The sequence below is a fragment of the Oncorhynchus keta genome, chromosome 4, assembly GCF_023373465.1.
Source record: "Oncorhynchus keta strain PuntledgeMale-10-30-2019 chromosome 4, Oket_V2, whole genome shotgun sequence".
NCBI classification, from domain to species: domain Eukaryota; kingdom Metazoa; phylum Chordata; class Actinopteri; order Salmoniformes; family Salmonidae; genus Oncorhynchus; species Oncorhynchus keta.
In genome coordinates, this window is record NC_068424.1 from 11,798,000 (window position 1) to 11,812,999 (window position 15,000).

At 43.9% G+C, this 15,000-nt stretch overlaps 1 protein-coding gene across 3 annotated transcripts in view; it reads left to right on the plus strand.

The window, feature by feature from the left end:
• The window catches only part of LOC118362108 (semaphorin-5A-like), a 365,802-nt gene that overhangs the window by 328,399 nt on the left and 22,403 nt on the right, over positions 1–15,000 (plus strand). For all 3 annotated transcript variants that reach the window (XM_052500408.1, XM_052500392.1, XM_052500397.1), the window contains exon 17: positions 13,983–14,192. In XM_052500408.1, coding sequence (XP_052356368.1) covers positions 13,983–14,192 — 210 coding nt within the window. The remainder of the gene's footprint in view (positions 1–13,982; positions 14,193–15,000) is intronic.

Below are 15,000 nucleotides of genomic sequence, written 5' to 3' on the forward strand. Positions count from 1 at the left end.
CACACACACACAAAGTTCATCCCTGGGTGGGCCCTGGAAAGACAGTTCACACACACACCCACCCAAAATTCATCCCTCGGTGGGCCCTGGAAAGACAGTTCACACACACACCCACCCAAAGTTCATCCCTGGGTGGGCCCTGGAAAGACAGTTCACACACCCACCCAAAGTTCATCCCTGGGTGGGCCCTGGAAAGACAGTTCACACACACACCCACCCAAAGTTCATCCCTGGGTGGGCCCTGGAAAGACAGTTCACACACCCACCCAAAGTTCATCCCTGGGTGGGCCCTGGAAAGACAGTTCACACACACACCCACCCAAAGTTCATCCCTGGGTGGGCCCTGGAAAGACAGTTCAAACTTACCACATGCAAAGTGATTCTGTCTCCCTCTCTTTCCTCTCCTGCTCTCTGAAGTTCATGACTGTGGAGGTTCAAAGCAATGATGGCAGACGTGGTGGTGCAGCTGGGAAACTCCCAGTCATGTGAGGAGCGACAGACATCTGACATATTTCTGATTAGAAATCTTTTGATTCATTTAAGATGTTGGAGGAAACTACAGATGTAGGATCTTAATCTGATCACCCTGTTGCAGGAGAACTTTCCTGGGGAGGGGTGTCACGCGTCATGTGTGTGTGTGCCTGCTTGTGATCATCCCCTGACAGATTCCTTTAGACCCAGAATCAGTAGTTAACCTTTGTCACACAGAGAGCCAGTCCTGCAGTTATCAGCTCCGTATTGATGTGTGTGATGGGGCCACAGAGCCAAAGACCCCTCAGTCCCCTTCAATCCTCCAGAGATGATGAGAACCCGCTGGGAATAGAGTGCACTGTCGCCCAACGAAGATTTACAGTGAGCAGCGGGCTACTCGCTATCGATTTGAGTCGACATACACACACACACCTAAGGCATTTATAAGAAGATGGTGATAAAGCAGGCTGATAGTGTGTGTGTGTGTGTGTGTGTGTGTGTGTGTGTGTGTGTGTGTGTGTGTGTGTGTGTGTGTGTGTGTGTGTGTGTGTGTGTGTGTGTGTGTGTGTGTGTGTGTGTATATGTGCGTGCGTGCGTGCGTGCGTGCGTGCGTGCGTAAAATACGGAGGCTCCTGTACCTAGACGTGATCACAATAGATAGTGACCAGTGCAGTAACCCTAAGGGACAGATAGCCAGAGAGACAGATAGCCAGAGAGACAGATAGCCAGAGAGACAGATAGCCAGAGACACAGATAGCCAGAGAGACAGATAGCCAGAGAGACAGATAGCCAGAGAGACAGATAGCCAGAGACACAGATAGCCAGAGAGACAGATAGCCAGAGAGACAGAGAGACAGATAGCCAGAGAGACAGATAGCCAGAGACACAGATAGCCAGAGAGACAGATAGCCAGAGAGACAGATAGCCAGAGAGACAGAGAGACAGATAGCCAGAGAGACAGATAGCCAGAGAGACAGAGAGACAGATAGCCAGAGAGACAGATAGCCAGAGACACAGATAGCCAGAGAGACAGATAGCCAGAGAGACAGATAGCCAGAGAGACAGAGAGACAGATAGCCAGAGAGACAGATAGCCAGAGAGACAGAGAGACAGAGAGACAGATAGCCAGATAGCCAGAGAGACAGATAGCCAGAGAGACAGAGAGACAGAGACACAGATAGCCAGAGAGACAGATAGCCAGAGAGACAGATAGCCAGAGAGCCAGAGAGACAGATAGCCAGAGAGACAGATAGCCAGAGAGACAGAGAGACAGAGACACAGATAGCCAGAGAGACAGATAGCCAGAGAGACAGAGAGACAGATAGCCAGAGAGACAGAGAGACAGATAGCCAGAGAGACAGATAGCCAGAGAGACAGAGAGACAGATAGCCAGAGAGACAGAGAGACAGAGAGACAGAGAGACAGATAGCCAGAGAGACAGATAGCCAGAGACACAGATAGCCAGAGAGACAGATAGCCAGAGAGACAGAGAGACAGAGACACAGATAGCCAGAGAGACAGATAGCCAGAGAGACAGATAGCCAGAGAGACAGATAGCCAGAGAGACAGAGAGACAGATAGCCAGAGAGACAGATAGCCAGAGAGACAGAGAGACAGAGACACAGATAGCCAGAGAGACAGATAGCCAGAGAGACAGAGAGACAGATAGCCAGAGAGACAGAGAGACAGATAGCCAGAGAGACAGATAGCCAGAGAGACAGAGAGACAGATAGCCAGAGAGACAGATAGCCAGAGAGACAGAGAGACAGAGACACAGATAGCCAGAGAGACAGATAGCCAGAGAGACAGATAGCCAGAGAGACAGATAGCCAGAGAGACAGAGAGACAGATAGCCAGAGAGACAGATAGCCAGAGAGACAGAGAGACAGATAGCCAGAGAGACAGATAGCCAGAGAGACAGAGAGACAGAGACACAGATAGCCAGAGAGACAGATAGCCAGAGAGACAGATAGCCAGAGAGACAGATAGCCAGAGAGACAGTGGTTTATACTCCAATGAAACGCATGAAATATTATCACACACATAAAACCACACTGCCTCAGTATAGTGGTTGGAAATAGGAAAACTCCAGGAGTCATCAGTAAATAAGGAACTAAGACACCCACACCACGTTTACCTACAGTACCAGTCAACAGTTAGGACACATCTACTCATTCATGGGGTTTTTCATCATTTTTACTATTTTCTACATTGTAGAATAATAGTGAAGACATCAAAACTATGAAATAACACATATGGAATCATGTAGTTTGTCTTATGTCAAGGTGCTCCAGCATGCAGGTAAAGGCATTGTTCGTCACCAAACTGTTCCTGGATGGTTGGGAGAAGTTGCTCTCGGAGGATGTGTTGGTACCATTCTTTATTCATGGCTGTGTTCTTAGGCAAAATTGTGAGTGAACCCACTCCCTTGGCTGAGAAGCAACCCCACACATGAATGGTCTCAGGATGCTTTACTGTTGACATGACACAGGACTGATGGTAGCGCTCACCTTGTCTTCTCCGGACAAGCTTTTTTCCGGATGCCCCAAACAACCGGAAAGGGGATTCATCAAAGAAATTGACTTTACCCCAGTCCTCAGCAGTCCAATCCCTGTACCTTTTGCAGAATATCAGTCTGTCCTTGATGTTTTTCCTGGATAGAAGTGGCTTCTTTGCTGCCCTTCTTGACACCAGGCCATCCTCCAAAACTCTTCACCTCACTGTGCGTGCAGATGCACTCACACCTGCCTGCTGCCATTCCTGAGCAAGCTCTGTACTGGTGGTGCCCCGATCCCGCAGCTGAATCAACTTTAGGAGACTGTCCTGGCGCTTGCTGGACTTTCTTGGGCGCCCTGAAGCCTTCTTCACAACAATTGAACCGCTCTCCTTGAAGTTCTTGATGATCCGATAAATGGTTGATTTAGGTGCAATCTTACTGGCAGCAATATCCTTGCCTGTGAAACCCTTTTTGTGCAAAGCAATGATGAGGGCACGTGTTTCCTTGCAGGTGACCATGATTGACAGAGGAAGCACCACCCTCCTTTTGAAGCTTCCAGTCTGTTGTTCAAACTCAATCAGCATGACAGAGTGATCTCCAGCCTTGTCCTTGTCAACACTCACACCTGTGTTAATGAGAGAATCACTGACATGATGTCAGCTGGTTCTTTTGTGGCAGGGCTGAAATGTATTGGAAATGTTTTTTGGGGGATTCAGTTAATTTGCATGGCAAAGAGGGACTTTGCAATTCATTGCAATTCACCTGATCACTCTTCATAACATTCTGGAGTATGTGCAAATTGCCATCATACAAACTGAGGCAGCAGACTTTGTGAAAAGTCATATTTGTGTCATTCTCAAGACTTTTGGCCACGACTGTACATGTAGAAATATATCATTAAAGGACCAGGAGGTTTACCTTCATGTATAAATATATCATTAAAGGACCAGGAGGTTTACCTTCATGTATAAATATATCATTAAAGGACCAAGAGGTTTACCTTCATGTATAAATATATCATTAAAGGACCAGGAGGTTTACCTTCATGTATAAATATATCATTAAAGGACCAGGAGGTTTACCTTCATGTATAAATATATCATTAAAGGACCAGGAGGTTTACCTTCATGTATAAATATATCATTAAAGGACCAGGAGGTTTACCTTCATGTATAAATATATCATTAAAGGACCAATAGGTCTACCTCCATGTATAAATATATCATTAAAGGACCAATAGGTTTACCTCCATGTATAAATATATCATTAAAGGACCAAGAGGTTTACCTTCATGTATAAATATATCATTAAAGGACCAATAGGTTTACCTCCATGTATAAATATATCATTAAAGGACCAGGAGGTTTACCTTCATGTATAAATATATCATTAAAGGACCAGGAGGTTTACCTTCATGTATAAATATATCATTAAAGGACCAGGAGGTTTACCTTCATGTATAAATATATCATTAAAGGACCAGGAGGTTTACCTCCATGTATAAATATATCATTAAAGGACCAATAGGTTTACCTCCATGTATAAATATATCATTAAAGGACCAGGAGGTTTACCTCCATGTATAAATATATCATTAAAGGACCAATAGGTTTACCTCCATGTATAAATATATCATTAAAGGACCAATAGGTTTACCTTCATGTATAAATATATCATTAAAGGACCAAGAGGTTTACCTGACCATGTGACAAGTACAGGCAAAAACTATATTTATACATTACACTGTATACATACAATATGACTATGAGAGACCATCCCTGCAAACTGTTCCAACCTTCTGGAACTGACCTTTAAAATACAGGTGAGTCTCTAAGAGTCACTGATATGAATGATGTTTTTTCAGGTCTTTTGATGTGTGTTTCTTCCTCCGTTCCTGCAGAATGTCAACATGGTTGTCATGCAAGGATCAGAGGGATCAGAGGGATCAGAAAGGGCTGACATTTGGCGATTTTAACTCCTTTTGAAGTCACATGTTTTATCCCAGACGCAACTCACACCTGCTTCACGCCGATACGGAATGCTAAATCCTTTTTCTCAGGAAATAATTCAAATGTTAGATTAGGAAGTGTGTTCGAACACCTTTGGTTTTGGTTTCGTCTCTCGTCACCTCGGTTGAGGGGATACTATCTATCTATCTAAATTAGATGAGATAGATACAGCGTATAAGATTAAGCCAAGCAGTGAGAATGACTTTTATTGGACGTACTAAGTCATTTTTAGCGGCGATCAAGGGCTTAATTATGGTTATTTAGTTAATTACTTAAGATGTTAATTGATTAAGAGATCTTTCTCCTCGTAACTACTCAGTCATTATTTATGTCATGTGTTCTCCTTTGTAGTTTTTCCTTAAAGTGGAACTGACATCATTTTAGCAACATTAAATCTTATTTAAATCTGTTCATAATACACCCCCAGGGAGAATGTGACATGTTTTTTTTATATATTTTTTTTATTTTCTGACACGCGAGCACTTAGATATGGTAATTTTCCCGGTTTCATAAATTAATAGAATGTTTGGGAATTACGGCATTTACATTCTTGACTAACTATTGGTTTCTTTTGCCAACATTTACAGACACCGGTCATATTCAACGGGGGTTGCACGTTCGTAAATTAATCAGCTATTCTGCTCTCTGGCACAGTCAGGCGAGTGTGTCAGAGTGTCGTCGTCTCTCTGTGATGTGTTTCAGCTCAGACGCTCTGAGGCGAAGGCCCTCTCTGAGACAGATTAGTCTCCCCTGCTCACAGACATCACAGCGAGCACAGATATATTACTTCTGCCTGTGCTCAGACAAGCACTTCAATTTGCTTACTGCCCCAATAGGTCCACAGACGATGCAATCGCCATCACATGCACACTGCCCTATTGTATCTGGACACTATGTAAGAATGCTGTTCATTGACTATAGCTCAGCATTCAACACCATAGTACCCTCCAAGCTCATTAAGCTTGAGGCCCTGGGGCTCAACCCCGCCCTGTGTAATTGGATCCTGGACTTCCTAATGGGCCGCCCCCAGGTGGTGAGGGTAGGAAACAACATCTCCACTTCGCTGATCCTCAACTATGGGGCCCCACAAGCGTGCGTGCTCAGCCCCCTCCTGTACTCCCTGTTAACACATGACTGTGTGGCCGTACACGCCTCCAACTCAATCATCAAGTTTTCCGACGACACAACAGTAGTAGGCTTGCTTACCAACAATGACGAGACAAGCCTACAGGGAGGAAGTGAGGGCACTCGGAGTGTGGTGTCAGGAAAACAACCTATCACTCAAGGTCAACAAAACAATGGAGATGATCGTGGACTTCAGGAAACAGCTAAGGGAGCACCCCCCTATCCACATTGACGGGACATCAGTGGGGAAGGGGGGAAGTTTTAAGTTCCCTGGCGTACACATCACGGACAAATTGAAATGGTCCCCCCACACAGTCAGTGTGGTGAAGAAGGCGCAACAGCGCCTCTTCAACCTCAGGAGGCTGAAGAAATTTGTCTTTTCACCTAAAACCCTCACAAACTTTTACAGATGCACAATTAAGAGCATCCTGTTGGGCTGTATCACCTCCTGGTAAGGGCAAGTTCACCACCCACAACTGCAGGGCTCTCCAGAGGGTGGTGCTGTCTGCCTGCCCTCCAGGACACCTACAGCACCTGATGTCAAAAAGATAACCAAGGAAAACAATCACCCAAGCCACTGCCTGTTCACCCAGCTACCATCCAGAAGGCGAGATCAGTACAAGTGCATCAAATCTGGGACCGAGACTGAAAAACAGCTTCTATCTCAAGGCCCTCAGACTGTTAAATAGTCATCACTAGCACAGAGATGCTGCTGCCTACATACAGCCTTGAAAATCAATGGCCACTTTAATAAATGGATCACTAGTCACTTTAATAATGTTTACATATCTTGCATTGCTCATCTCATATGTATATACTGTATTTTATACCATCTATTGCATCTTGCCTATGCTGCCTGGCCGTCACTCATCCATATATTTATATGCATATATTCCTTTACTTAGATTTGTATGTATTAGGTAGCTGTTGTGGAATTGTTAGATTACTTGTTAGATATTGCTGCACTGTCGGAACTAGAAGCACAATATTTTTCGCTACACTCACAATAACATCTGCTCCCCATGTGAATGTGACCAATAACATTTGATTTGATTTGACTAGCCCGCTGACCGATCTTAATGTTTTTTAAGTTTATATTTTTCCTTTTATTCCCCCGCAATTGTTGACTGTTGGGACTGACTTCAATCCCTTATTAACACTATACAGGATTACTAGTTAAATAAGTCCCACATGTACAGCTGATCTGATACACAGTAGCAGTTAAAGATGAGATGAGATGTTAAAGTCTCTCTAGCAGGTCGTTTACAGATGTTTATTCATTTATTTCACCGGGTAAATCGACTGAGAACACATTCTCAGTTACAGCAACAACCTGGAAAATAGTTAGTGGGAAGGAGAGGGGATACAAAAAATTATGCTATGATGATATATGTTTGGGAATTTAGGCAGGACACTGGGGCAAACACCCTTACTCTTACGATAAGTGCCATGGGATCTTTATTGAACACAGAGAGTCAGGACACCTGTTTAACGTCCCAGCCGGATGACTGCACCCAACACAGGGTAATGTCCCCAGTCACTTCTCATTCTTTTTAGACCAGAGGAAAGAGTGCTTCCCACTGGCCCTCCAACACCACTTCCAGCAGCATCTGGTCTCCCATCCAGGGACTGACCAGGACCAACCCTGCTTAGCTTCAGAGGAAAACTAGCAGTGGGATGCATGGTGGTATGCTGCTGACAAAGATCAGGTTGATAGATCTGACAATCTCTTCACTATAAACCCCTGAGTCACTTCCTTGTATCTGTCTTACCTCTGTTGACCCCAGACAAATGTAAATTCAACATCTCCTAGTTATTAGCCCTAATCACTGTGTGTTAGTTACAGTGTGTGTGGACGTATTTAACAAGAATAGTAAACCATCAAAACTGTCACCAACTGGGGACATTTTGTTAGTCCCCACGAGGTCAAATACTATTTATAGGGGGTGTATGGTTAAGGTTAGAATTAGTCTTAGAATTATGTTAAGGGTTAGGGGTTAAGGAAAATAGGATTTCGAATGGGACTGAATTGTGTGTCCCCACAAGGTTAGCTGTACAAGACTGTGTGTGTGTGTGTGTGTGTGTGTGTGTGTGTGTGTGTGTGTGTGTGTGTGTGTGTGTGTGTGTGTGTGTGTGTGTGTGTGTGTGTGTGTGTGTGTGTGTGTGTGTGTGTGTGTGTGTGTGTGTGTGTGTGTGTGTGTGTGTGTGTGTGTGTGTGTGTGTGTGTGTGCTTGCCTGACTGACAGCATGTGTATCTCCGTTCCCCATTCCCATCAGACTGGGAGTTTTCATTGGCCTCTCAATAACTTTTAATAAGCGATTCACACAAACACACAACCACACACACAACCACACACACAAACACACAACCACACACACACACATACTAAGCGTCTCCCTGAGTCGATCCCTGGGGCGAGTGTTTGACAATCCAGATGACAGCTGTGGGAATACTGTCACAGCTCTGTGGCTTAGAACTGTAATCCAACTGAGCTGTTCATTTTCTGGATTACACACACACACACACACACACACACACACACACACACACACACACACACACACACACACACACACACACACACACACACACACACACACACACACACACACACACACACATTTCTGATCTCATCTCAATTGTGTGTGAATGTGTGGGACACTGTCAGTGGGAATCTCAATATTTGTACTTTTACAGTTGTTCAGCCCATAAGAGGAGGGGGATTGTTTTAAGAAGGTCATAACAAGGATCAGTTAGTTATTTGATTTGGAAGTTTAAGACCCCTTGAAGTATCCCCGTTACTGCTATTAGCATATTCAAACGCATTGCATAACAGATTCATATAGTCCTCCCCAAAAAAACAGAGAATCTCTTTCAGAGAATCAAAAAAATCTAAAGGAAGTTTGTTGTGAAGTGTCTGTCCTATATCGGAGAGATGTAAGAAAGATCAGGAAACATTTGTTTTTAACGCCTTATTTTTGGCACTAAAGAGTCTCCATATATACTTACATCCATTTTTTTCCAACTGGTAACAGGGAACCTTCAGATGAGTTTTTATTTTATTTTACCAGGCAAGTCAGTTAAGAACAAATTCTTATTTTCAATGACGGCCTAGGAACAGCCTGTTCATGGGGCAGAACGACAGATTTGTACCTTGTCAGCTCGGGGGTTTGAACTTGCACCTTCCGGTCACTAGTGCAACGCTCTAACCACTAGGCTACCCTGAGTCTTGTGAGGCTCATGGGTGTCCTAGAGAAAAATAACTACCTTTCCACAGAGGGGTCATATTAGTGTGTAGCCCAAACTGTTTCGGACGCTACAGACAGAAGTTACAGGTCTGCTGTACCGACTTCAAGTGAGACCCAAGACACTTGTGGGGGTCGTAGAGCAAAGAAAACCATCGTGATTGTGAGAGTCGTATCGTTCCATAGAGGGGTCATAATAGTTTTGTAGGCCAAACCGTTTGGATGTTGCAGAACATTTTGTGAGAATAGCCATTTTTGGGATGCCTAATGGTCTGATAAACACTGCTCTAACTCTGCCACCTTTCACCACAGATAAGATGCCTAATGGTCTGATAAACACTGCTCTAACTCTGCCACCTTTCACCACAGATAAGATGCCTAATGGTCTGATAAACACTGCTCTAACTCTGCCACCTTTCACCACTGATAAGATGCATAATGGTCTGATAAACACTGCTCTAACTCTGCCACCTTTCACCACAGATAAAATGCCTAATGGTCTGATAAACACTGCTCTAACTCTGCCACCTTTCACCACAGATAGAATGCCTAATGGTCTGATAAACACTGCTCTAACTCTGCCACCTTTCACCACAGATGAGGAAGTGCAACACTGGGATGTGGTGGATTGAGATACATCCAAAAGCAAAAGAAAATGATATATCTAACTTAAACTGACAGATTTTTATTATACTAATTATATTTCAGTGGGGGCGCGGACATCGACTTTAGGGGGCTAGACTGCATTGTATTTCATTTCTTGTTTCTAACTCTGTACTTTGAGTAAGATCACACACCACCTCTCAATCACAGTCCTGACTTGAAATTGGAGGAGTGACAATACTATGAAACAATGTGTTTGGAGGAGTGAGAAGACTATGAAACAGTCCATGGTGTTTGTAGGAGTGAGAAGACTATGAAACAGTCCATGATGTTTGTAGGAGTGAGAAGACTATGAAACAGTCCATGGTGTTTGGAGGAGTGAGAAGACTATGAAACAGTACATGGTATTTGTAGGAGTGAGAAGACTATGAAACAGTCCATGGTGTTTGTAGGAGTGAGAAGACTATGAAACAGTCCATGGTGTTTGTAGGAGTGAGAAGACTATGAAACAGTCCATGATGTTTGGAGGAGTGAGAAGACTATGAAACAGTCCATGATGTTTGTAGGAGTGAGAAGACTATGAAACAGTCCATGGTGTTTGTAGGAGTGAGAAGACTATGAAACAGTCCATGGTGTTTGTAGGAGTGAGAAGACTATGAAACAGTCCATGGTGTTTGTAGGAGTGAGAAGACTATGAAACAGTCCATGATGTTTGGAGGAGTGAGAAGACTATGAAACAGTCCATGATGTTTTGTAGGAGTGAGAAGACTATGAAACAGTCCCTTGTGGAAGAGTGTGAGTTTGTAGTGTACATCTACCAGACTAAGCAGGGGGATTTTTAAAGAGTGCAGGTCACCGTGGCAGGGCTGTCCGTGCCACTGCCTGTTCCAAATCAAATCAATAAAGAGCATGGGGCCTCAGAGGATCTGTCAGTGCTCCTGCCAACTCAGTGGCAGGGTGAGGTAGGGAAGGTGTGTGTGTGTGTGTGTGTGTGTAGACATGTTGACTCCCAAGGTTGTGTGTAGCTATGAAGAGGTCAGGACTGTACATGTGATAGGTAATGGAGCGCTCGATGAAACAATAGACGGAGATAAAGAAAGAGAGGGGGTGAGAAAGAGAGAGGGAAGAGGGTGAACGATACGGAGATTGAGATCAAATCCAAATCAAAGTGTATTGGTCACATGCAACGTTTTGCTGACGTTTTCACAGGCAAAATGATTATGGTTCTAGCTCCAACAGAGCAGCGAAATGATTAGGTTTCTAGCTCCAACAGAGCAGTGAAATTGTTATGTTTCTAGCTCCAACAGAGCATCAATATCTAATGGTTATGTTTATAGCACCAACAGAGCATCAATATCTAGCAATACAATAACAATACACGCATAATCCAATAGTCCAGAATATAAATAGTTATATGTGTATGTATGTGAATGGTGTGTACAGTCGTGGCCAAAAGTTTTGAGAATGACACAAATATTAATTTTCACAAAAACATTTCCAATGCATTTCAGCCCTGCAACAAAATAACCAGCTGACATCATGTCAGAGATTCTCTCGTTAACACAGGTGTGAGTGTTGACAAGGACAAGGCTGGAGATCACTCTGTCAAGCTGATTGAGTTCGAAGAACCGACTGGAAGCTTCAAAAAGAGGGTGGTGCTTGGAATAATTTTTCTTCCTCTGTCAACCATGGTTACCTGCAAGGAAAAACATGCCGTCATCATTGCTTTGCACAAACAGGCAAGGATATTGCTGCCAGTCAGATTGCACCTAAATCAACCATTTATCGGATCATCAAGAACTTCAAGGAGAGCGGTTCAATTGTTGTGAAGAAGGCTTCAGGGCGCCCAAGAAAGTCCAGCAAGTGCCAGGACAGTCTCCTAAAGTTGATTCAGCTGCGGGATCGGGGCACCACCAGTGCAGAGCTTGCTCAGGAATGGCAGCAGGCAGGTGTGAGTGTATCTGCACGCACAGTGAAGCAAAGAGTTTTGGAGGATGGCCTGGTGTCAAGAAGGGCAGCAAAGAAGCCACTTCTCTCCAGGAAAAACATCAGGGACAGACTGATATTCTGCAAAAGGTACAGGGATTGGACTGCTGAGGACTGGGGTAAAGTTTACCCATTTTCTCTGATGAATCCCCTTTCTGATTGTTTGAGGCATCTGTAAAAAAGCTTGTCCGGAGAAGACAAGGTGAGCGCTACCATCAGTCCTCTGTCATGCCTACAGTAAAGCATCCTGAGACCATTCATGTGTGGGATTGCTTCTCAGCCAAGGGAGTGGGCTCACTAACAATTCTGCCTAAGAACACAGCCATGAATAAAGAATGGTACCAACACATCCTCCGAGAGCAACTTCTCCCAACCATCCAGGAACAGTTTGGTGACGAACAATGCCTTTTCCAGCATGATGGAGCACCTTGCCATGAGGCAAAAGTGATAACTGAGTGGCTCGGGGAACGAATCATCGATATTTTGGGTCCATGGCCAGGAATCAACCCAGTCCATAATCCCATTGAGAACTTGTGGTCAATCCTCAAGTGGCGGATGGACAAACAAAACCCCAAAAATTCTGACAAACTCAGTCAGGATCATCAGTCAGGATGTGCCATCAGTCAGGATGTGGCCCAGAAGTGAATTGACAGCATGCCAGGGCGGATTTCAGAGGTCTTGAGAAAGAAGGGTCAACACCGCAAATTTTGATTCTTTGCATCAACTTCATGTAATTGTCAATAAAAGCCTTTGACACTTATGAAATGCTTGTACTTATACTTCAGTATTCCATAGTAACATCTGACAAAAATATCTAAAGACACTGAGGCAGCAGACTGTGAAAATTAATATTTGTGTTATTTTCAAAACGTTTGGCCACGACTGTGTAGATATTATGGACAGTATGTGAATAGAGAAGGTGTCAGTAGTTAGGTGACTTCTGGCGTCGACAGAGGTGGCCGCCTCGCTTCGCGTTCCTAGGAAACTGCAGTATTTTGTTACAAGCATTTCGCTACACTCGCATTAACATCTGCTAACCATGTGTATGTGACAAATACAATTTGATTAGATAGTTATAGAGGATGAGCCTGGACTAGAATACAGTATTTAGATAGGAAGTGGGTAAACCAGTATGTAAACATTATTCAAGTGATCAGTGTTCATCGACTACTGTATGTACATAGGGTAGCAGTCTCTAAGGTGCAGGGTATATTGAGATAGAGAGACAAAGGGAGATCACAGAGAAAGAAAAGAGAGACAGAGAGTGGCAGAGAAAGAGAGAGAGAAAGGATTTCATTGTTGTCGGTTCAGAAGGTTGATAATAGCACAGTGGGTTGATTGAGTGAATCATCAATGGAGTGTTTGGAAGCGAACACTGTAATTTAGTTTCAAGTTATTATCATTCACACAAAGACATCAGGCCAGCCTTTCAGATTCACTCTGAAAGGGACATTTTCAAAGCCTCTGATGATGAATGAACAACGTAATAGAAGCTTAATAAAAATTACAGTTTCATATTTCATTAATATTTCTCCGTTAACTCATTTCAAATGAGGGATCATAGATTAGTCAAACACTCGTAGAGTTGAATTAGAGGATCCCAGTAGCTCTCAGTCTGACAGTGTGTGTGTGCGTGCATGAGAGAGGCAGAGACGAAGAGTGTGTATACTTCAGCTTACAGAGGATGTTGTTTGACCTTGAGTGTGGCAGTGGCACTTCTAGAATGATGTTGCCAGAGACTGTTTGTTGCTGATTTACTTCAAGCTCCAGTGAAAGTCAAGCACTTTACATTTACACTTAGTCTCTTATTCTTGTAACTTACAACCAAAGGTGATATACTTTTAACATCCTTACACTCATGTACTATAGATGTTTTGTTCCAGTGAATCATCAAAGACTCAACAACAACTATTGGTCCAAATGATCAATTATTAGCATATTCTTAGCATATTCTTTATTGCATAATTCTCAGTAGGTAAGTCCATCTGCCCCACCCAGCTAAAACCTGACCCCGCCCCCACCTCCCCTCTCTCTCTCTCCCCCAGGAGATCTGCTGCGGTCGGGTAAGATCTCCGGACACACTGTGAACAGAGACTGGACATCCTGGAGCTCCTGGTCTCAGTGCAGTAGAGACTGCAGCCGAGGGATACGTAGCCGTAAACGGTTCTGTGACTCCCCTGAACCACCGCACGGAGGACAGACCTGCCTGGGACCTGCTCAGGAGTACCAGGAGTGTAACATCACACCCTGCCCAGGTGAGATAGAGAGATGCATAGACCTGAACACACACACACACACTTAAACACACAAAACATGACTATGTTCAGTTGAGATAGAGAGATGCATACACCTGAACACACATACACACACCCCTGAAAAAACACCCACACACACACCTAAACATATACACACACACACACACAAAAACATGACTCTGTGTTAAGGTGAGATATCCACCTACACCTACACAAAAGAAAACTATAAAACAGATGATAACTCAAGAAATCGTCAGTGAAAGAAATAGATTCATCTTTCTTATTTTTTTTTGCCATGAATATGATACAGAACATCCATGAGACGTGAATAAAGAAATATCCTCATCATGATTATAATAAGGCACAGAATAACACAATGGGAGGCGTGAAGAACAGCCATTCCCCACAGCATCTCAGACTGTAATTACATTTCAGGGCAATTATACCGCTAGCTACAGAGGGGGGTCTTATTCTGTTGTGAAAAGCCGAAAACAGTGTGTCTGTTTCTCCAGGGTTCTACCTGAAGGGAAAGAAAGCTTTGTAATTAAATGAGTGTTCATAGTGACGGGAGGTAATGTGCTGTCTAAATGGAAATCCTCCTCCTCAAAGAGAACACCTGGCATCAAGCACACACACACACACACACACACACACACACACACACACACACACACACACACACACACACACACACACACACACACACACACGTACACACACACACACACACACACACACACACACACACACACACACACACACACACACACGTACGCACGCACGCACACACACACACACACACACACAC